This window comes from Phialemonium atrogriseum (genome assembly GCF_030411735.1).
Source record: "Phialemonium atrogriseum strain 8032-3 unplaced genomic scaffold QBC33scaffold_36, whole genome shotgun sequence".
Taxonomy (NCBI): Eukaryota; Fungi; Ascomycota; class Sordariomycetes; order Cephalothecales; family Cephalothecaceae; genus Phialemonium; species Phialemonium atrogriseum.
In genome coordinates this window covers 103,123-124,340 of record NW_026848173.1, presented here as the reverse complement: position 1 = coordinate 124,340, position 21,218 = coordinate 103,123, and the positions used below count along the sequence as shown (strand labels likewise).

Here is a 21,218-nt window from a genome sequence, read left to right as displayed (position 1 = left end):
CTGGTAAGCTCGAGTGCCACCAAACCATGTCCGTAATTCTCGTCAGCAACCGACAAGTCTAATCCGAGAGCATCGATCACCATGACCCGGACTTTTCATCCCCCTTCAGCTCCGTGCTATGTCGAATCCCCGTTGCTTGCCCCGTGAATGCATTCGAATTTGAGCATGGCTTTCGGCTTCAGGCGGGGGCCCAAGCTCTCGGCCATTCCGGTCATACTACTTTTATTTCTCGGCGGCGTCTGGTGGCTCACGTCTCATCCCTTTCCCTCCTTCCAGCTTTCCACCCCTAGGAGCAAAGGTCCACCTGCCGTCGAAATCGTTGTCGCGAGTATGAAACACGAGGACACCCGCTGGATCCCCCGTTACATCGCCGAGTGGCCCCGCCAAGTCTACGTCGTCGACGACCCCCACAGCCCGCTCACAGTCCCCGTGAACAAAGGCCGCGAGGCAATGGTGTATCTAACCCACCTAATCGACAACTACGACCACCTCGCCGACACCACCATCTTCATCCACGCCTCCCGCTTCCAGTGGCACAACGACGACCCAGACTACGACGCCCTCCCGACACTCCGCCACCTCAACATGTCGTTCGTGCAGGAGGCTGGCTACACGAATCTACGCTGCGTATGGGTCCTGGGTTGCCCTGTCGAGATCAGGCCGTTTGACGACGAGCTACGCGTGGACCAGCTTCCCGACGGCACGAAGTTGGCAACAAAACACATCTTCAAACAGGCCTTCCACGAGCTACTACCCGACATTGACGTCCCAGTCGCGGTCGGCGTGACCTGCTGCTCGCAGTTTGCCGTGACGAAGGAGACTGTCCAGCGGCGCCCACGGGCAGATTACGTCCGCTTCCGGCAGTGGCTCATAGAAACGTCTCTCGTGGATGACCTGAGTGGGAGGGTGTTGGAATATTCGTGGCACAGTGAGCTGCAACCACCCCCCCCTTTTTTTATCCTTCCTTGCATCGCCTTGATGGCATTCTTATTTTTCTTCTCGTACCCCGCTGACACCAACAATCTTGAAGTTATCTTCGGTAAGCCGGCCGTGCACTGCCCTCGCGCTCAGGACTGCTACTGTAATATGTGGGGCCTCTGCGACTTGACCTGCGTGGACCGCGAATGTACCGGTCGATATACCCTCCCCTCGTCGGCGACACTTCCCAATGGGTGGCCACGCATCGGCTGGGAGGGGGAACAAAGGGAATACTCAAGTCCCATTCCTTAGGTCCTGTTGGCTGTCTTAACCATAACGGGGCCATGGCGGGGTCATGGGAGGACCCATGACTGCCCATATCCGTCACATCTGCCCTTGCAGATTGCGCCCTCTATAGGAGGTAATGATCCTTCCTCTTTGCAATTGGAGCGAGCTGTAAGGACCCCCTTCAACGTCGACGGTTCTTTTGAGGTGGAGCAGCTTCTTAGCAGGGCTCCAGGTAGGACTAACGACCATGTACACTGGAATTGTCTAGATCACGGGTAGTTGGACTCGAGGTTCAGCGTGGCGGACTCGTCGTTTTACAAAAGCGCTCAACTGGTGCTCGGACGCCGGCTTCTTGCTTACCGCGATTCAAAACCTAGCTGTTCTACTATGGTATAATGTTTAAGTTTGCCCAGTGGGTCAGGTATCCCTGGTCGATTTAGTGCACTTTTCGATACCTGACAGGGGGTAAAACTTTTGCACGCAACCACAGTACATGCTAGCGATGCGATAGATTCCAATGCCGAGCGAAACTCAAGCACACTGAAGTCTTCAAGTCTTCTGATCCTCAAATGTTTACTAGTGGATTGTTATTGTTATCCGTACCTAACATAGGCCGGTCTCAATACCGATTGCCCCAGGCGAATGCGGTCTGTTCTGGGGATATACCCAGGGCAATTCCTCCATGAAGTAGATAGGTAGGACCGTCGAGGTGTAGGGCACAGGCCGAATGTACTTAAACCGCTCAGGCCCTCGACGTCGGCCGCCTGGCCACGAAGACCCAGCAAATCGGGGCCCTGGATTCCATTCCTGTTTCAGCCACGGCGGGTCGGCGGAAGCGGGCTTGACTCCGGGTAAAAGAATATTCCGTACGAATATCTGCCCCAGCAGTCCCAACTCTCCGAGGACCTGCTCCGGGGAACCCGTCTCCGGCGGCACGTGACATGCTCGGCCGTCGCTAACGGACTCCAGCACGCCGGTCCGGTATAGCCAAAAGACGGGAATCATCATGCGACCACGAGGCCCCAATCCTGCGCGTCTCAAACTGGGACGTGAGGTTTCGCTCCAACGCTGACTGGAGCCTCTTCAGAATTTCCTCCTCATTCACATCATTGCCGTAGCCCAGGCTATGCTCTTTGCTTTCCATTGGATTAGGTAGGTTGAAGTGGGATAGATGGTGGGGCTGATGAGGCTACTGAGGGCTGATGCAAGGCTGAGCCGAAATTAAGCCGACAGCCAATCACAAATTTATTTCTTAGGGCTTTCACCCCCGATTCTGCAGATTCTTACCGCCTCGAAAGTTCCACTCACCAGAATTTCCTCGACTTCGACTTCCCACAACCGCGCTGCTACATTCCCCCACGACCAACTTGCGGAGATTGTCTACCCACACAAGAAGGCGCAATCATTCAAGATGCCTCCCAAGAAGACCACCCGTCCCGTCCAGGAGAATATCTCCCTCGGCCCCCAGGTTAGAGATGGTACGGTTCCCCCGCGCGTGCGAATCCAAGTATCTGGGCCCCCCCCACCTAACAGATTGCAGGTGAGCTCGTCTTCGGCGTCGCTCGCATCTTCGCCAGCTTCAACGACACCTTCGTCCACGTTACCGATCTCAGTGGCCGCGAGACCATCTGCCGTGTTACCGGTGGCATGAAGGTCAAGGCCGACCGTGACGAGTCCTCCCCATACGCCGCTATGTTGGCAGCTCAGGACGTCGCCGTCCGCTGCAAGGAGCTCGGCATCAACAGCCTGCACATCAAGATCCGCGCCACGGTAAATACACACAAAATTGGCCCCAATATTATGCTGGAGAGCTTTTTGCTGACGGTGTTTGCATTAGGGTGGTAACGGCACCAAGACCCCCGGCCCCGGTGCCCAGTCTGCCCTCCGCGCCCTCGCCCGTTCCGGCATGAAGATCGGTCGTATCGAGGACGTCACCCCTACTCCTTCCGATAGCACCCGCAGGAAGGGTGGTCGCCGCGGTCGTCGTCTCTGAGCAACATATTGCGTTTACCTGGTACATCCGTGTGGTGGCTGTGGGCATTGGGCGTTGAAAAAAGGACGTGGAGAAACGTGGAGAACGGCTCTTATATTTTGCCTGGTCTCCGTAGCACAGTCAATATGAGGAGAATTGCCGTGATGATTTGCTAGATCCCTGATAGCAGTCAGTTACGAATCAAGATTCTCGACTGTCGATATAACGATTTCTTTCCGCATGCAGGGGAATGATGAATGACAGACTCGTGAATCCTTATTTGGTTCTTCAGTTACATAACTGCAGATATGAGAAGATGCAGTTCTCGGCATTGCAACCGTCACCAGAGCACCAATCCACACTGCGAGCCCCTGGATTCGTCATAGTACACGGAGACAAACAGACTACCCGATCCATTTATGTTGGATGTCGATACTGGGATGAGGGAAGTTTGCCTTGGAGCAGTTGATATCTTTGGCGCCCACACACGCTTTCATCCTCGTCCCACTCCTCGGCGAATCGGACAACACTCAATCCACCGACGAGTGTACCGATGGCTACATCTTCACTGCCTCCGACCTTGGCAGGGTTTTTTTTTAAAAAAATTACCAAAAAAAGTAGATCTTCCCCCTTTCTATCTAAGACAAGCATTCATAGCCCACAAATGTCTTGAGAGGTATAGGCCTGAGGCTAATCTTATGCTCTCTGAAAGTCGTCAAGCGACGTAAAAGGTCTCTGCTTCGTTCTGCTTCTGGCCCTCGTTCCAGGCGTCTAAAGTAGCATACGCGGTATCGCTGGCCGCCGGAGATCTGTCAGTCCGGAGGAATACAGATATGCTATAGATAGATGTAAGCATCTGAAGCATGAGATTACCACCTTAGTGTAGAGTACGTCGTTACTAACAGAGCTAGATGGCAGATAATAGCTTGATTCTTGCTCCTTTCAGGAGGGAGCATGAGCTACCTTATTTGTAGGCCAACTTGCTAAGCTAGCTGTTAAGTAGACAAAGATATCCGTCCCATTAGCCTGTGGCTCGACTCGCCCAGGGCATGTAACATGTGGCCCCCTTCAAAAACGGAGATGGCAACGCCCCGGTGTCAAAGAGAAAGGAAAGGACAAGGGGGTTAGCGCTTCACGCCGTGGACGGGGCGGCCTGTCGGGATGGCCGCTGGCGGGGCTGGGGCTCGCTGGATCGCTGGCATGACCGGGACTCGCTGGAACAATGGAGACGGCACAGGTGGTGCGGCGGCCTGCGCGACGGCCTTGGCGGCCTTGATACGGTTGCACATCTCCCGGTGGGCATGTTGTAAGGCTCCCGGGTCTCCCGTGCGGGCCTTTTTGCTGTTGTTGGCCTCTAATTTTGCCGCTTTGGCAGCGTCGGCTACGACGTTGGTAAGGTTAGGCACTCGATTGTCAACCATAGCGATGAGGTCCATCGCGTCGTCAAAGCGCTTTGCGGCATCCACGACGTTCTGAATGAGAGCCTGCATCGCGAGGTCCTGGGCTGCAAACCGTGCTTCGATCGCTGCGTTTCCCGGGCCAGATTGTCTGGTTCCGACGGGAGGAGCATCGCGGGCTACGTAGAGTAGGTCGCCACGTCCGATGGAAGCAAGTTTGCCTCCAACAACTTCGCTGAGTCCGCCGCGTCCATTGCAATACCGAATGGCAAGCACCGCAGCGTGCTCGGGGAGTTTGGCCATGTAGGGCTCATTGGTCCAGTACGCGTCGTATGCGGCCTCGACATGGCTCCTGACTGAGCGGACCAGGCCGTTGTTGGCTTATCTCGATTTAGAACCGGCAACCTCGCCGGTGAAAAAGACGTTGATGTAGACTACGACTTCCTTAAGAAGCTCAGCGTCTTCAATCTCCCGTACAGCTCGCGCAATAGCGCGGTCTTTATTTGTGTTCGTCCTGTCTTCAGCAAGGGGGTCTTTGCCGGCGCGGCCCTGGCGGCCTCTCGCAGGGTGGCTGCCGTCGTCCTCGGACCCTTCGGGCGCATCGCCGTACTCATCGACGTGGTCATCGACAGGGTTGCCATTGTCATTCAGGTTGCCGAAATCAGAACTCCCACGGAGAAGGCCGTCGTCGTTAGCAGCGGCGAAACCGGGCTTCTTGACTGCGGCGCTGCGGTTTTCGGACGAAAGGGAGGGATTCGCGAGGTGCTTATTGGTTCTATTGTTGGTGTTGATGAATCCGCTGTTGGTGCTGATGAATCCGCGTGGTGTGATGAATTCGCCGTTGGCGCCGATGAATCCGCCAGGTCCAATGAACCCGATGACCATAGTCGTAGTTGTGATGGAAAGGAAAGCGAGATTGTCAGTTGTTGTGGAAGGAAAGAGGATATTTGGCAGAGGGAAGGAGGTGATCCTTATTAGTGATAGGCAGACTTCTCACTTTTTACTCAGATGAGACTCAGGAGTCGTCGTTGAGTATCACAGCCGCGCAAAGGAACTGGCTTTATGACAACGAGATTGTAGGGAAAGAGAGTTGGTTGTTTCTGTAAGTAGAACGTGCGCGAGATATCTTGAAGAAAGTGCCTTTGTTGGCGGTTGTAGCGCAGCCGTGGGATTCGTTGCGCTTCAACAAATGCCAATGTGCGTTCGCTAGTCTGCTTCCAGTATTGTCGCAGAACGTGAGTGCTCTTTGCATGTCAGGTCTTGAAACATCTTGGATGGGATTGCGTAAAAGGGTCGTGGTACCCACCAGTTACATAGGTATAAATGAGCGTAGCCTGTTCCCAGTAATGCCTCTCGCAAACCTCATCCCAGTTGTGATTCCATCACGAATAATTATATTTCCAATCCTTTCGATCTTATCAACTTACCCTCAGCAGTGCAGCGCACAGGAACGGAAGGGAGGGTGCCTCAATGCAGTAGAACATTCTGGTTGATAGTATTAGGAAGAATTCTATGAAGGCAGATGCCATGCGATACCCATGGGTCAAGTCTTTGAGCCGCATCACTAGGTATCTTGCTATGGGCGATAAGAATCTGTCTTTCCACCAGCTCCCACACATCAATCACCAATCCAGATCCTCAGGGGCCTGCTCGTCTGCATCGCCCTAACCAACCAGAGCGGCTCCAGTGATCTAGGAGCTTGGCATCAGGAGAGTGTGCGAAGTACGTTTGCAGTGGAGATTGCCGCGTATCGGAGATTCCCCGGTGCATGAATATATTGCAGAGCTTCGTGATGTAGAGCTCGTCGGAACCGGTATGGGCGGGAAGGAGAAGGTCAAAGGTGATAGATGATCCGTCCGGCTTGATACGATTGATGCACTCTCTCGCCATCTTGTCCATCCTCGGCAGGACAGGGACAACGATGGCTTCGACGGCATTGAGTGGGTCGCTGTGTCGCCAGGTGGATGCCTTCCTAGATCGTCTTGAGTTGGTTGTCGACGCATGCCAAGCTTGGGTTTTGTCTCATCCTTTCTCGTGCAGATGGTGCAGCTGAACTCGAATGACTGTCGTACAGTAACCTTGCACTTGGCACCTGGCCTTCAGAAGCAATGGCAACTGCTATCGACAGCAATGGCAACTCTTACTGATAACTGTGGCAACAGCCACCGACAGCAATGGCAGGAACTATCGATAGTAACGGCAAGGGCTATTGACAGCAACGACAAGGGCCATCGACATCGATGGCAAGAGCTTCTGATAGTGATGGCAGCAGCTATCGGCAGTTGTAGCAGGAGTTATTGGCAGGAATGGCAGGCATTTACTATGATGGAACCCGTATTCAGGGTGTGGGTTCAGCGCATTGTTGTTGGTTAACCCACCCAAGTGCCTGCGCAGCGGCGGCGGACATCTCTGGAACCGCCATAGTGGCAAACGCGTGAAAACAAACAGGCTATTACACAGGAGATAGCGCAGTGAAGAAGCAACCCATCAATTCGTACAAAGCTGTGATCGATTTCTCCGTCGTCCTTACCATGTTCTAATCCATGTCCTAACTCCGGCATATCTTCTACATGACAGGAAGTTTGCTCACGATACGAGTCCTGCAAGTTGAAAACCCAAGCCCTAGAAATAAAGTAAGCAAAGTAATTAAAATGAATTCTGATCGGAAGAAGACGAACCTCTTCTGCCCACGCTGCCGATGTCACGGGCCAAGGTGGTGTTGGCGGTTGATCGACGACCTTGCCATCGAAGATCCACATCGTCTTGCCGGGAGGAGGAACTTCGCCGCCGTTCTCATAGTAGTCTATGAGAAACAGGATGTTCTTCCGGTGACGCTGCCATACCATCACGTTGTCCTCCAACGCCTCTCGCATCAGCTTGAGCTTGAAGGCGACGAGATCGAAATGCCCCTGGATGGCGGGGGAGAAACAGAGTGGTTGGGCATCTCCTTCGGCTTTTGGTCGGGTCATGTTTGCTGGGGTATTCGATGATATGTGCATTTGTATCTCGACGATTAACTTATGGTATCAAGAAGAAGGGTAAGGTAGCGAGCAATGTGATGTCGTGGAAGATTGCGGTCGAAGAATGCAAGCTTCTGGTATCAGGAAGAAGGGTAAGGTAGCGAGGAATATGATGTTGTGGAAGATTGTGGTCAAAGAATGCAATCTTCTGGTAGAAGAAAATGGAAGAAGAGCTAGGAATCTAAGAGGGAAGGAAGAGGGAAGGAAGAGGAAAGGGAGAGGGAAGGAATAGGGAAGGGAGAGACGGGCGTTTTGGATTAAGGTTCGAGAGCAAGCGCCGCCGAAACCCGGGCCAGATTTGCCTCCAAGAGCTTAGGTAATTACCTGTCAGCTGGAATATGAAGCGGCAAAGCAGAGGCTATTGCATAAGCCATTCGCATAGGGGTGAAATGGAACATCTGTACCCTCCGTGATCGACTTTCTGAAGTTCCGGCGCCTAGAATATCGAGATCTTGAACCGTTGCTCATCCACGGCACCTAACAGCTGCCCGTTACGATTGCCCTACCTCCCCCCTGCAATTTACTGTGTCCCATTGGAGTAAACGTGAGAGTGTGTGGCTCAATTCTGCAGGATGGCGTTTTCGTTGTCCTTATATTCCCTTCCCAACCCGTCGTTTTTTTTGCAATGAGTCTTTTTGCCACCTTAGCACCAGTTACGTACGGCCACTACATAAAACCCATGATGCTAGAATCACCGAGGGTCTTTGTGTAGATTCTTTGTACCCTTATTCCTCTAGTGGCCGTGTCCTAGAACACAAAGGCATGGTAGGCAGCAGGTTTAGAGGAACATTCCAGCAGGTATTCTCCAGGGATAAATAGGTTCTGGTCGACCTACCAAGGAGGAATAGATTAGGAACGACAGATATCAGGGATCTCACCTGCTCGTCAACACTCGGTTATTCGTCTGGATCCGACGTCACTCCTTGCACCCACGAAAGTCAGAAGGTACAGGTACGATCCTAATATCCCACCAACACATTGACTCGGTTAGGTAAACAAAGCAATTACATTTAACCACTGACGCGGCACAGGGTACGAAAGTCGGGATCTAACCAGCCGTGACCGGGTAACAATCCCCTATCATCATCCACTGACCAACCCTCCAGACCACACCGAGAGATAGTCGATATGGACGAAATACGCCTCGAACTCCCCAAGATGCCGCTTCTGAGAGGAGAGGAGAATTATTAACGATGGAACCATGTCCTGAGGCAGACCCTGCGAGCCCACGGCCTACTGAGACACCTCACCGGTGATATTCAACGTGGCCCGGAGACGGACTCGCAGAAGGCACAGGTGGTGCTCCTGATCGAGCGGAAGCCTGGATCGCCACGTCTGGCAAAATCTGGTCAACTCCGGATGGAATCCTAACGAGGACGATCAAGACCGGCAGGATTATACGGCCTTATCCGCAGGGAGACGCTGCGTAGTGTCCTACGAAAAGCGAGCAGGCCAATGTACGAATTCAGTACACTCCACAGGGATGACTTCAAGTCCATGCACAAATTCCAGTTCTGGGTCCAGTATCTCCGTCGGAGACACAGGCAATCGGGCCATATACTAGGAGATAAAGTGGAAATCAAATCCGTGCTCGACGCCCTGGAACGATATGATCTTCAGACGATCCTGATCGGGAACATTCTCGATGGCTCGTTGACGTGGGACGATGTGATAAAGAAGCTGTCGGCTGAGGTGGCCATGGAATCTAGGAAGGCTCAAGATGGACTTCTCCAATAAACCTAACGGGAAGGGGGCGTCAAGAGGTCAGGAGAACAAAAATTTGAGGAATCAGAGGATAGAGATAAGGCGACCCACGAGGCCTATACAGACTCCTACTTTTGTGGAGTCTCTTCGACAAGTGTTGTTTGGGAAGGCGAGGCAAATGGTTTGGGAGGGAGGGTGAATCTAGTGTATTTACAACTTCCAAACCTCGTGTCCCAGAGTCGTCCAATGCGCCACCCAAGTGCAACCAGCGATATCCGTCACTTCACACCCACGAATCTGGCCCGAGCTCCCACCAATCTATTCTCGCTGCATGACCACCATCAGACCCATCAATCCCAGCATGACCGTCTTCATCCAGGGATGCTCCGAGAGCATGATGGTGACATATCCGACGAGGGGGATGTACGCCCCGACCCGCCCTATTATGTCCGTCCGGGCCAAGTAGTCCTGTCCTCTCGCGTACAGAGCCGCGTCGTCGGCGCCGTTGTTATCACCCTTGGTCAAGAACTTCGCCTTGGGTCTAACACAGCCGGGATTTAGTTTGTGAGGGGGGATGGGAGAAAAGGAGAGATGTGAGGAAAGGTCCTTGACGACCGGGGGAGACATACCCCTTGCCGAACTTCTGAACGATGCGATGGACAATGGGGATATCTTTGTCCTGCACGTTGTACACCACGATGTCGCCCACGCCAGGCTCCTTCAGGATGTCCCGGTTGTGGAGGAAGAGCAGATCGCCCCGCTGGAACGCCGGCTCCATGGAGCCGCTCAGCACCACAACAATGGGGCTTGGCGAGTCTGTTATCACAGATAACCCCTTCCACATCTGGCGAGGTATAGGTTAGCAGTCCATATATGTATATATTAAGGGTCCGTCCGTCCCCGAGGAGACTGTGGAGGGCTGAATACCATAAATGCAGTGCTCAGAATGAGCCCGAAGCTCAAGAGCTGGCTGGCAGCTTGCCGCGGGTTTTGCAAGCTGGAGAGCATTTTGTTACGTCCGGTCACGTTGGGGGAAAGCCGTTCGAATGTTTAGGTAATTCTGAAGTTTCCAGGAGGTTGTTCGATGCGGCTGACGTGGCAAAATCTGTCCTGGTCCCCAAAGTCGCGCTAGTCGTCAAAACATGAGGTTTAATTGGCTTCCGAGTTTAGGCGCTAATCAGCCAATCTGCAGGCGTTGGAAACCTTAAAATAACGGTTCTTGACAGTGATTGGACCAGGTTTCCTAGCATGTGCCCCACTCTTTATTAGTGGATACCTCTCTAGTGCCGCCGCCCCTTTATGCGAAGGAGAGCAACGTGCAACACGCATGTGAGAATGGATGTAATTACTTTTTAGCAGCAGACTTCGCCTTGTATCACCAAAATGCCACCATTCTCCTCCCAAATTATGCTTGGATTGTCTATTTATTGTCCCCTCTCCAGCCTTCCAAATTGGCGTCGTCACATTGCCGAAAGTCCATATGAATAGCAAGCCGGTTATGCAACTCAGACCCCATCTTTTCAGCAGCCTTGGTCCATTCCTAATGTTGCTCACAATATCTGAGCCCGGAGGGAAATCGTGCCCAAAGGAAGGCTCTTCCTACTCCTGCCCGATCTCTTCCGAAACTACGCCCAACTCTGTGAAAACAGAGCCGACTTGAGGACGCCATCGCGCTCATTTATTAAATTACGACATACTTTGGCTGGCTTAGGGGATTGCACAGGGAGAGCACATGCCCGCCTCATAAGAAACCCAACGATGGTAGTGCCGGGCGCTATGCTGACTGGTCTCGGATCACCAAGTTCGCCCAACCAATCATGCATCGGATTTCGTGGCCGGTCCGGATCGCAGTATATCTCCGGCATGCCCATTTCGTTGTTTCATCCTACGGGGACTTGTCGGAGCCAAAAATACGAGATCTCCTTCGATTTGTAGACATCTGCTAAGTGTAAGAATAATGTGTTCCGTCCTGCAAACAATTTCAAGAAAGGTAGAGAAATCTGGACGATAATGATGGGGATTACTTGTCCCAGATACCACAAATTGCCCCTCTTTGGGCAGCAGAGAATGGTGGATGCGAAACGCAATAGCACCTATGAGCATAAATCGATGTCGAAGTCAATGACCGCTGCTTCGAAGTCCATTATCCGTCATATCGCCCTAAAGTTCGATACTCGGTGGGGACCTCAGTGTTGTGAATGAGTAGTTCCTGCGCGCGTCGCAATCGCAGTCGACGGATACTCTGGTTAGATATCGAAGGTAAATATCGCCTAGGCCCTGGAAAGAGCTCTCCAGTCACTTCTCCCCACCGGGATAGCCTCTGGTCGCAAACATGGGTGTGAGGATGCCCAGGTAGCTCCTTTCAACGGAGGCTGAAAGTATCCCGGATCTTTTGTATCAGGAACCAGATTCGTTTCCAATTTCGAAGTGCATCGCGGCGATCGTTCGAACATACAGTGGTCATCAGTCTCGAGGGATTATACTGTCCTGCATTTCAAAAGGCCAGGGGTGGTCCGAGTAGGAGCGTTTTGGGCTGGCCCTAAATTTGGAACGTCAGAATTTTTGGCTTTGGAATATCGACTGGAGAGGCTTCGAGGCTCGACCAGCCCCCAGGAGACCATGTCTCGGTAGATAGATGGCTATGGCTGAGTCCTGCTATTAAGAAAGCGCGGCAAAGCGGTTCCTGCTGTTTGATGTCGTAATGGAACCTGGAGATGTGACATTGGCGGTGTTGGTGTGGCATCGGTAAGTACTCCTCCGAACCCCAGAGCTAAATGCCTAACAAGACCAAGAGCAAGAGCAATAGCGATAGTGGAAGCAACGTTGAGAGCGACGGTGACGGCGACGACAACAGCAACGGCAATAGTGACGGCAACTGTGATAGCAATAGCAATATCAATATCAATATCAATAGTATTTTAGCGACAGCGATGGCGATGGCAATAGTGGTGGGGCAATGGTGATGGAACATACTGCCGCCTGCTAGAAATCCTACGCACAGACCCTACTCTGCAGGCTCGCGCAGCAACCATAACCGGAAATACCGCTTGGGCTGATAGTGGGCTCTCTGCAACTGTACAGCCGCATCGCAGCATCACTCATCATCCGGCAAAGGGCTCTCGCATTCCGTGGCGAAAAGCGTCCGCCGCGCTGCTTTGCCACTACAAATCTCATCTCCGCCCGTCCAGAAGTTTGAAGTGCGAACGAAACACCGTGACTGTATCGACGGTCCCCAAGTTACTGACGAGGACGAGGGTTTTGTGACGAAATATCCTGACACCCTGCTTGCTTCTCGGCGAGCAACCGACCTAAACGACGACTTGACGATCGGCAGGCTTAAAATTTCTCTTGGGCCCTGACGAGACCGCTTCAGCACTCTACCTCCAAGTATCTACATTCCCGACCTCACTGCACCGCCGTTCTGACGTCCGTCTCAAGTTGAGCTGCTGTAGCTCGGTCGATTACTGGGACAAAATCTCGCATTGGTCTCTTCCCAATAACCTATCACCTTCTCTTCTACCCTTCATCATGTACATAGGTCAAGCTCAGCAGGCGGTAATTATCCTAGGTAGAAATCTATGAGTACCCCCAAATCTATCGTCACTTGTTGCAGATCGCGTTGGTCCTGGGCAAGACCTAAAACTGTCCGGTCCTGGGCAAGACCTAAAAATGCCCGGTCTACGGCAGAGACCTAGAGTTGCTGGACCCAGCTGGAGGCTGGTATCGTTAAATAAATCACCAAATCAACCAAACTACAAGACCTACAACAGCCAGATACGAAGCACTTCGGTATGTCAGAATTCCTATGCCCTTTGAGCAGCCCTGAACTGACGGTTTGGTGACGGGGGGGACCCCGTGACCTCCAGCAGCATTCGTGGTTCTGGATTTTCAACACCGCCTGTCACTCTCAAAAATCCGCACCCTCACTCCCCGAACCACCTTTCCCTCCCCCCCCCAAACCCAACCAAACACAATTGTGTCCGTCCCCTTCAACGCGCGCGCACAGTTGTGAGCATCAATTCCAAATCGCAGCAATGTGAGTACAGCCCTTCGAGTACTTCAGTTTCTTTTCTTCTTCTTCGCGTCTCACGTCTCGTATCTCGCGTCTTGCGTCTTGCGTCTCGTGTCCCGACTCGAGTGCTTCAACCCTCAAGTCCAATCCGAGCACGCTTCACTGACTTCCCTTCCCAATCTAGGCAGTTCGATCCCTCGCGTTGTCAACCATATCTTTTTCACCTCGCAATCCATGCAGGGCCCAGAATTCCCCAACCAGCAGAGCGAACAGAGTAAGTCATCTCAAAAACACGATCTCTCCAGCCACCACGAACCTATTCTGTCCTTGCCTTTCAGACCCGCCTCACTTCTTTTGCTTCTATCCTCACACTTCTCGACTCACGCCTTGCAGGATATCAACATGGCAGACATTGAGCATGTTGACGTGACCGACACGAAACGCGTTGACGTGGCCGATATTGAGCATGTTGACGTGACTGACAAGTCTAACGTAAGTTTTCCACTCCTAGCCACGCCAACACAGCGTGCTGACCCAAAAAGATGGAAGAGCCCGAGAAGAGCACAGCCGTGCCTCATTACCAGGAGGGTTTGGAAGACTCCGTGAAAGTAGTCGTAAGTATACCCGTCTTCCAACCCCCTCGCAATCGCACCAGTCTGACATGCGTTGCAGCCTCCCGAGGATTTCGATGACAAAGTTGAGCACTTGGACGGCGTACAAGACATTTATAACAAGGATGGTGGCAAGGATGAGGACTGGACACGTCCCATCCATGGATATCTCAGCATCAATGGCGAGCCCATCAGCACCCCGAGTGCCAAAGTTGCGCAGTTCATCGGTCGCCCCTCCAAGGAGTCTCTGGACGTCGCTATCACGATGCACGATAGCGCTGACGACTTTGCCTCGCTGCACTTCAAGCTGCTCGCTCACGGTCTGGGCCTTGACGATGAGTACGCCGGCCACATCCTCATCTGGGCAATCGACCTCCTAGATATCCAGGCATTCGAGCAGCCCGACCCCCTCGCGGCCTTGCGTCATTACCGGGCGAATGCCAAGGCGGTGTACGGTAAAGTGTTTGCCATGACGGTCAAAGTGCGCTCCGTTCAATTTGCCGTTCCTTACGGCATCGAGAGCCAACTTCAGACTATCTACGAAGGCATTCACCAGGCCAAACAGCTTAAGATGGTGAGAGAGTGTATCAATCGTGCCAAGCCGGACGGATCCATTACCTTTGACCTTCTCCTTCCCGCCTGTACCGGTTCCGTCGAGCTCTACATCACGAAGCTCTGCAATATGTTCATGCACCGGAGAATCTCCGATACGCAGCAATCTCCTCTGCAAATGTACTTCGCACGCTCTCCCGATTCCAAGCTCCTCACCCTCGGCGACTGCCCGGCGCCGGGAGAGCCCGGATTCCCGACCAACGCGCGCGGGATGAGAATCTTGCACTTCGCCAAGGCACACCAGCACCTCCTCTACAACGTTGCAGGCACCCATTTTGACGAGAACCTGCAGCGGGAGGCTATTGAGGCCCTGCCCTCCCATCAGTTCAATGCATTTGTCTTCCCCCTCGCGCAAGTCGAGGGTGGTCGCCGCTTTCTCTGCATCCTCGATCCAGAAGGACAAGAGGTCCTGCTCCCAAGAAACGGCGAGGCCTGCAATATGTTCTTTGCGAAGGCAATGTTTCTCTCAGAGGATAAGATAACCTCGATTGCTCTCGAAGTCTTCAAGGTCCTACTTTTTGCCATAGTTAAAGCAGACTTCTACAAGTCCGTTGTCAAAAAGGCGGGCATGCACTTCAGCCGTGACCTGACAGAGGCAGAGGTCTATGAGCTGCGCCAAACTGAGGTGGAGAAAGATGACAGCAATAACGAAGCATGGCGAGCCCGCGTGTACAAGTGGATACGCGAACATTGCGACATCCTCCGCGATATGGCCCTTGCCGAAGACGACAACGACCCTGCGCGCTGGTGGGCGGCGTGCCGCGTCGACTTACCGTCACCTCTCTTCAAGGCACAGTATCAGACGTACATGGTTTGGAAGCCGACAAATAAGGACGCCGAGGCCGAGGATAGCCTGCTGTTGGGGGTTGACTTGCCGTCCGTCGGAAACCCGCAAGCTGGGGAGAGCGCAGTCAGTTACTTGGCTCGCGTCATGGATCCTAACAACGCGCAACCCGTCAAGGTCAAGCGCGTCAGTTCCAACAAGACCATCTGTGCCGAAGTTGATGCTGTCAATGCACTCAACTGTCCGCCTTCGGCCGACCCCCGACCCTCAGACGAGTCCGTCGCGGCATTTCGATACCTGTTACGATTCAACGCAGACACCGCTCCCATCGTTAACCTTCTAGAGGCGATCCCGGCCCTTGGAAATGTTGTCAACGACAACTCATCTCCTCCTTTCGTCAAGAACCTCTTTGAGGGGATGAATAAGCCTATGAAGGAGGCATTTCGCGCCATGGATAGCCTTCCGGCCGGAATCTGCTTCGTCCCTGGCGTTGCTGGCTGTGGAAAGTCATACATGATGGAGATGGCTATCGTCTTCTCCCAGTTTGGGTCTTGCGCTGCCGATGCTGAGCCCCACAATGCGATGCCGAACAAGCTGAAGGTGTTGTACCTGATCAACAACAACGCGGGCGTGGAGGCCTTTACTAGCCGCCTCATCGAGACGTACGATGGTCTTGGGATCGCAAACCACCCCGCCGTGTTGCGCCTCTATCCGATGGGGAGCGAGGTGAGGTCGGGCATGAGCCAGGGACCTAAGCAGCAGCGCCCAGATGTGTTTGCCGAGGGCGCGGCAGAGGCCGAGCGTGCCGCGATGGACATTGAGAATCACTTCTTAGCGACTTATGTCATGAACGAAATCTCCATCAATGTACACAATGCCCATGCCGCCGCCCGCAAGGCCAGGCGCCATAACGTGGAGAATTCTCTGCACTGCGCGGCACTCCGTTACTTTGAGGGGCACCGCACCGAGGAGCGCTTCGGGAAGCTCGCACGACTCCTCGACAGACTCCGGGCCGGCGAGAAGCTCGATGGCAAATCCAGGGCCTATTTCGAAACCAGCATCAAGATGTTGTACACAGACTTCCTCCAGGACTTCCACGGGACCATCGTCACCACGCCAATGGGGGCTTCCGTTTCGGCCTTCCGCAACGCATTCCGACCGGACATTGTCATCATGGACGACGCAGGACTCATGCGCGAGCTCACTACACTTGTCCCCATCGTTTACTTCAGCCCCAAGGTCTGGATCATTATCGGTGATGTGGTCCAGGCTGTCCCGCACATCACGATGCAGCACGACCTCGGTCCCGGCACGACAACATCTAACCCGTTCGCTGAGCAGCTGACCTTGTCCACCCTCGCCCGTGCTGTCGACGCTGGTGCGACCCGATCGTACCTACTCATCAACCAGCGCGCGTTTGGCAACTCTATCTCCGTGTCCAACCACATCTCCTACCACGGACTCATGAAACCCAGCCGTCGCGGGATCGACAATTGGCCAGAGCCTCTCCGTGAGATGGTCGCGCACTCTCGGAGCACCATCCACAACACTCTTCCGCCGCATCAGTGTAACGTGCTCGTCGAGTTCGCCGGGTCCCAGGCGACAGGGCTCACCACATCGCTAACAAACACCGTTCATCTAGCTTGGACACTCCGTCAGGTTAGAGCAATCATCGAATCGGAACTTACCGGCCTCGGGAGGAACAACGGGAAACCTGTCGACGTGCTGGTCGTGGCTTTCTATAAGGCACAGGCCCTAGAGTACCAGAAGGCGATCAAGGCGATGGTGGACCACGGCCAGCTACCAAAGGACGTCTACGGGCGCGTCAAGGTCAAGACTCTGGACGTCGCGCAGGGTGACGAGGCAGACTTCGTCTTTGTCGACTTCGTCACCGTATCGCACCCGGGCTTTACCGGCGAGAATTTCCGGATTGCCCTCGCAACTACTCGCGCCCGGGGGATGTCGATCCTACTCCTGAACCGCGGTACCTTTGTCGGTTACGACAAGCCCGAGACTCGCAAGCGGGCGAACGTACTCTTCCGTCTTTACAACTACCATGCGACCCGTCAGCTTACCGTCCGCATTTGGTGCTGCCTTAATAGCCAGACGGACGATCACACTACGAGCAATTGCACTGCGATCCCGCCTGACATGTCCAACATTACGTGCGAGCGACAGAGCTGCGGCGTCGGGGGTCACAACGCGGCGACGTGTCCCACCCGTATCTGCCGAAACTGCAACATCGAGGGCCACAGCGCCAACGAGTGTGTCGAACAGCTCATCTGTTCTCGCTGCGGTCGCGACGGCCACGTCTCCCTTACCTGCACCGCTACAACAGCCCACTTCCAATGCCTCTCATGCAACATGGTTGGTCACGCTACTAAGGACTGCCCCAACAAGACCTGCAACCGATGCGGCGAGATTGGGCACATGGCCGTGGGCTGCGACAAGCCCAGCGAGGAGATCAAGCGCGATGTCATCTGCCGTCAGTGCGGCAAGGGGGGCCATATGGCCAAAGACTGCACGCAGCCTCTCATCATGACCTGCCGCGACTGTGGGGAACCGGGCCACCTTGCCAGGGTGTGTCCAACGCGCGAGTGCAGAAGGTGCAAGGGCAAAGGCCACACTGGAGCTGACTGCCCAACGCCGTGGTGCAGCCGCTGCCACGACTCTGGTCATCTTCGGGGTGGTTGTCGCAAGCCCCCTCCTCTGTGTGGTCAATGCAAAGGTCCCCACAAGACCGAAAACTGCCGGGTCGGCACCGAGCGAGCTCCGCGCGTGCAGCCGCAGAGCTTCGTTAAGGTTAACAAGAATTGGCGGCTGGCGGAGGCTGACCTGACCCCAAGGCAGCAAGCAATTGCCAATGAGTTCCAGGAACTCCGAAACATTCAGACTGGAAATCGTCGAAACCACTGACGATGTCAACGAGCATACTGCAGATGTTTCCTCTGGCTGGGGCAATGCGGATGAGCACACTGGAGCTGCTCAGGTTGGTTGGGGCGATGCGAACGACCAGGCCCCTGAGGATCATGATTGGTGATTGATGTGTGAGACCTGAGAATAGGGGGTAGCAACGGCAAGGGCTATTGATATTGATGGCAGGAGTTATCGACAGTGGTAGCAGGAGTTATCGATAGTAATGGCAAGAGTCATCAACAATAGTAGGGCCATCGTTCGCTGTGCGCCATCACATCTTCGTCAGTCCTCCTTATATCAGCCACCTGCATATGCATTTCGTATTACAGAGTACGTCGCGGTGCGATTTAACTACAAGGGGCATATCTTGCGACAAGACGAGATTAAGACGGTGGCGGTGGGCTCCATGCTCCCACTGGCAATTGGAGACCTGCCAAGATTCCAGCTGCTTCGTTTTCTGGTGGGAGGGAAGGATTAACCTCTCCTCTACAAGCGCCCAGGACGAGTTGTCGCAATGTTGAAGCAAGCTGTACCCAATTAGCTGGTTGGAACGACCCTCAGCCACCCGGTCAAACATAGGGACAGGGACATCGTCTAGCTGCGCTCCTGGCAGCAAAGCCTCGCACCAGCTTATCCTCCAGAGCAGCCACCGACTCCGATATCATCTTGGACACCGACGAGACTGTCAGCGAGACCCCGGCGCTCATCAGCACCTCTGTCGACCACTCCACGGACGGTGGCGCCGATGTGTCACGGCGGATTTTGCTCGATTGCGTCTCTGCCCAGATAACCCACGACAGCGGGATTTCATACCCAACAGCAGGGTGGATATACACTATGCCTATCATGACACCCCTAATGATATCAATCAAGCCTAGAGCTCGATTAGTACCGATCGGCGCAGCAGCCCGCACCGAGGAAATGGGGAAATGCTTGATGTAGATACACCTTCGTACCCCGTCATAGAGGTTATATGATTCGTTCTGCTGCTTCACTGCAGTATCTCCCGCTCTATTTCGGTGTAGAAACAAAAGTTAAGCCTGAGCCTGGGTTGCTATATCGGCCGCCTCCTTAGGGACCCTCCTCCAAGTCTTGGAATATCCCCTCTCGATCCTCCATGCCTCAGCCTCCTTTTGGACCGCTTCCGCCAGCCCATCCCTCCATCCTCCAACAACATCCCTGAACTCCCCCGTGGTCCGCGGTAAGGGGCCCCGGAGAGTAGCTGGCGATGAGTCGCCCCAGCCCCCGAAATCGAGGTGTCTCAGTAGGGCAAAAGTCTAGTTGACGACGTCGACGCCGAACATAGACCGGCGTCAAAGCTGGCTTATGGACTTGTGCGTCGCCGGGTTGATGAACCAGGGCAGGTCGTCGCCGGCCCTGGAGTCGGCGTCGCCGCGGCGCAGGACAAGGTCCACGCCACCATAGTGGCACCGGAGGAGGATCTCGTCGGGACCCGTCTTATCACCGGCGGCGGCAAGCCCGGGTCCAGCTCCTCACTCGTGCCCCGGTCCCTAGTCCAGCGGTGCGCGGGGCTGCCGTCCGCGTTCGGACACCGCAGCTATATGGAGGCGCCACCGTCGATGGTGTCGGCCTGGGCAGAGCTGCAATGCTTCCCTACGAGGCTATGACGTCGCAGTAGGACTTGGCCCCCCGTTAGTCTACGTGAAATCACCTCTACTCTAATCCTCTCCACCTCTTCGTATCTCCCCAGTTCATGATATGTCACCGCCAGTGAAGCCATTCTCCTGATCGTGTCAGGATTCCTGTCATCTAACGCCTTCCTTCGGAGCTCGTACGCCCACGGTCAAACAGATAATCGGATACTCGGGTCAAGAGCGCCGATACCGCCCTCCCTTCTTGCATTCTCCATTAAAATCGATGTTCACTGTCCCCCCGGAGACGTGCGGCGACGATGTTACGACCATCGATGCGTTTGAACCTAGGCCCTACCATTAGCTGGACTCTGGAGACCCACGAAGGGGCGAGACATTGCTGGGTTTTGAGTTACAGATATCCCCTTTCTTCTAGCACAAAAATGCCGATGTTTGTGTAGAGATATGAGCCAGTTGCGTCGAAGGATCTCCTAGAGATGAGCTAAACCGCTATAAGCGGCGTAATACCGTCGACTGTTGCTGTATCTCAGACATTGACAGTTCGATCATGTAACCCTGAGGCGAGCCGGCTGCCGTCTGGCGAGAATGGGACCGAGTTGACCGAGCTGCCATGACCTTTAAGCGTCGTGTGATACAGTGGCCCATCGCTGCGTTCCAGACCTCCAGGACCATGGAGCTGCTCCTGTCCCCAATTCCGTGACACCTGTACATTCCTTCTCTCGGGTATTGACTAATCGGCGGGTAGACTAATCATGAAAGGACGTCAATGCCCGAATATATATGTTTGTGTATATACATCATCGCCATATGCAAAGACGAAGCATCTCCAAGGTGCTGGCATGCCGTGGAGCGGCTCCTTTGTAAATGGGGCTATATCTATACTGAGAAGACCTCCCGGGCCCTTCACCTTCGCTCTCTGTAAACAAAAACCCGAAGGGCTACCAGAAGGATGCTACCACACCCCCCGAGCCCGTATTAATTACATATCGGAATAGGCCGCTTTCCAACGCTAATGATACAGCGCCCATCCAGAGCCGCCCGCCGCCATCTACAGCTGGTAGCGACAAACCCCATCTGGCCGCAGTCACGAACAACGAACCCATTTATTTACCTCCACATGTTGGTCTCGCAAGGCGGAAACATGGTCTGTTGGCGGGGTGTGGGAACCGAATTTCATCTCTCTTCTCCTCAACCAATACCCTTCGCTGGACTGCCAGGATCCAGCTCCTCGCCAACGACACCGCAGGGCTTTGACGCGTCATGGAGCCTTGGCAAACAAACGCAAGGAACCAAGACACGTACTTCTACAGTGGGGTAATTGCATCTTGTAGTCAAGCAGCAATCTGCTATTCGCTGGGGTATCTGTTAGAA

The 21,218-nt window shown here is 54.0% G+C and overlaps 7 protein-coding genes across 7 annotated transcripts; 4 read left to right on the top strand and 3 right to left on the bottom strand.

The window, feature by feature from the left end:
* Positions 1–165: 165 nt before the first annotated feature.
* On the top strand, positions 166–1,230 carry QBC33DRAFT_460525 (uncharacterized protein; the record flags this gene model as incomplete). Its single annotated transcript, XM_060424995.1, has 2 exons — positions 166–928; positions 1,031–1,230. The coding sequence occupies 2 exons, from the start codon at positions 166–168 to the stop codon at positions 1,228–1,230; spliced, it is 963 nt and encodes a 320-aa protein (XP_060279127.1).
* A 1,387-nt stretch (positions 1,231–2,617) lies between these two features.
* QBC33DRAFT_563324 (40S ribosomal protein) lies at positions 2,618–3,199 on the top strand (the record flags this gene model as incomplete). Its single annotated transcript, XM_060430272.1, has 3 exons — positions 2,618–2,684; positions 2,747–2,976; positions 3,044–3,199. 3 exons carry the CDS (start codon positions 2,618–2,620, stop codon positions 3,197–3,199), a joined length of 453 nt encoding a protein of 150 aa, XP_060279126.1.
* Positions 3,200–4,302: 1,103 nt separating this feature from the next.
* Positions 4,303–5,460, bottom strand: QBC33DRAFT_563323 (uncharacterized protein; the record flags this gene model as incomplete). The annotated part of the gene is made up of 2 exons (XM_060430271.1): positions 4,303–4,931; positions 4,974–5,460. 2 exons carry the CDS (start codon positions 5,458–5,460, stop codon positions 4,303–4,305), a joined length of 1,116 nt encoding a protein of 371 aa, XP_060279125.1.
* Positions 5,461–6,931: 1,471 nt separating this feature from the next.
* On the bottom strand, positions 6,932–7,853 carry QBC33DRAFT_550947 (uncharacterized protein). The gene is made up of 2 exons (XM_060429128.1): positions 7,254–7,853; positions 6,932–7,197 (listed from the first exon to the last, which is right to left on the bottom strand). Exons 1-2 carry the CDS (start codon positions 7,572–7,574, stop codon positions 7,162–7,164), a joined length of 357 nt encoding a protein of 118 aa, XP_060279124.1. The 5' UTR covers positions 7,575–7,853; the 3' UTR covers positions 6,932–7,161.
* Positions 7,854–8,220: 367 nt separating this feature from the next.
* Positions 8,221–9,332, top strand: QBC33DRAFT_519113 (uncharacterized protein; the record flags this gene model as incomplete). The annotated part of the gene is made up of 6 exons (XM_060426274.1): positions 8,221–8,252; positions 8,333–8,360; positions 8,444–8,546; position 8,627; positions 8,807–8,943; positions 8,989–9,332. 6 exons carry the CDS (start codon positions 8,221–8,223, stop codon positions 9,330–9,332), a joined length of 645 nt encoding a protein of 214 aa, XP_060279123.1.
* Positions 9,248–10,395, bottom strand: QBC33DRAFT_550945 (microsomal signal peptidase). Its single transcript, XM_060429127.1, has 3 exons — positions 10,227–10,395; positions 9,929–10,143; positions 9,248–9,840 (listed from the first exon to the last, which is right to left on the bottom strand). The coding sequence occupies exons 1-3, from the start codon at positions 10,305–10,307 to the stop codon at positions 9,618–9,620; spliced, it is 519 nt and encodes a 172-aa protein (XP_060279122.1). The 5' UTR covers positions 10,308–10,395; the 3' UTR covers positions 9,248–9,617.
* Positions 10,396–13,713: 3,318 nt separating this feature from the next.
* QBC33DRAFT_581402 (uncharacterized protein) lies at positions 13,714–18,358 on the top strand (the record flags this gene model as incomplete). The annotated part of the gene is made up of 3 exons (XM_060431266.1): positions 13,714–13,803; positions 13,984–18,120; positions 18,248–18,358. 3 exons carry the CDS (start codon positions 13,714–13,716, stop codon positions 18,356–18,358), a joined length of 4,338 nt encoding a protein of 1,445 aa, XP_060279121.1.
* Between the last annotated feature and the right edge of the window lie 2,860 nt (positions 18,359–21,218).

Excerpts from the sequence above, each read along its gene's own strand:
- QBC33DRAFT_550947 (XM_060429128.1), bottom strand. The coding sequence starts at position 7,574 with ATGCACATATCATCGAATACCCCAGCAAACATGACCCGACCAAAAGCC. Across the intron at positions 7,198-7,253 it reads CGGCAGCGTGGGCAGAAGAG|GGCTTGGGTTTTCAACTTGC; the intron begins GTTCGTCTTCTT and ends CTTTATTTCTAG.
- QBC33DRAFT_550945 (XM_060429127.1), bottom strand. The coding sequence starts at position 10,307 with ATGCTCTCCAGCTTGCAAAACCCGCGGCAAGCTGCCAGCCAGCTCTTG. Across the intron at positions 10,144-10,226 it reads TTCTGAGCACTGCATTTATG|ATGTGGAAGGGGTTATCTGT; the intron begins GTATTCAGCCCT and ends ATACCTCGCCAG. Across the intron at positions 9,841-9,928 it reads GTTCAGAAGTTCGGCAAGGG|ACCCAAGGCGAAGTTCTTGA; the intron begins GTATGTCTCCCC and ends CGGCTGTGTTAG.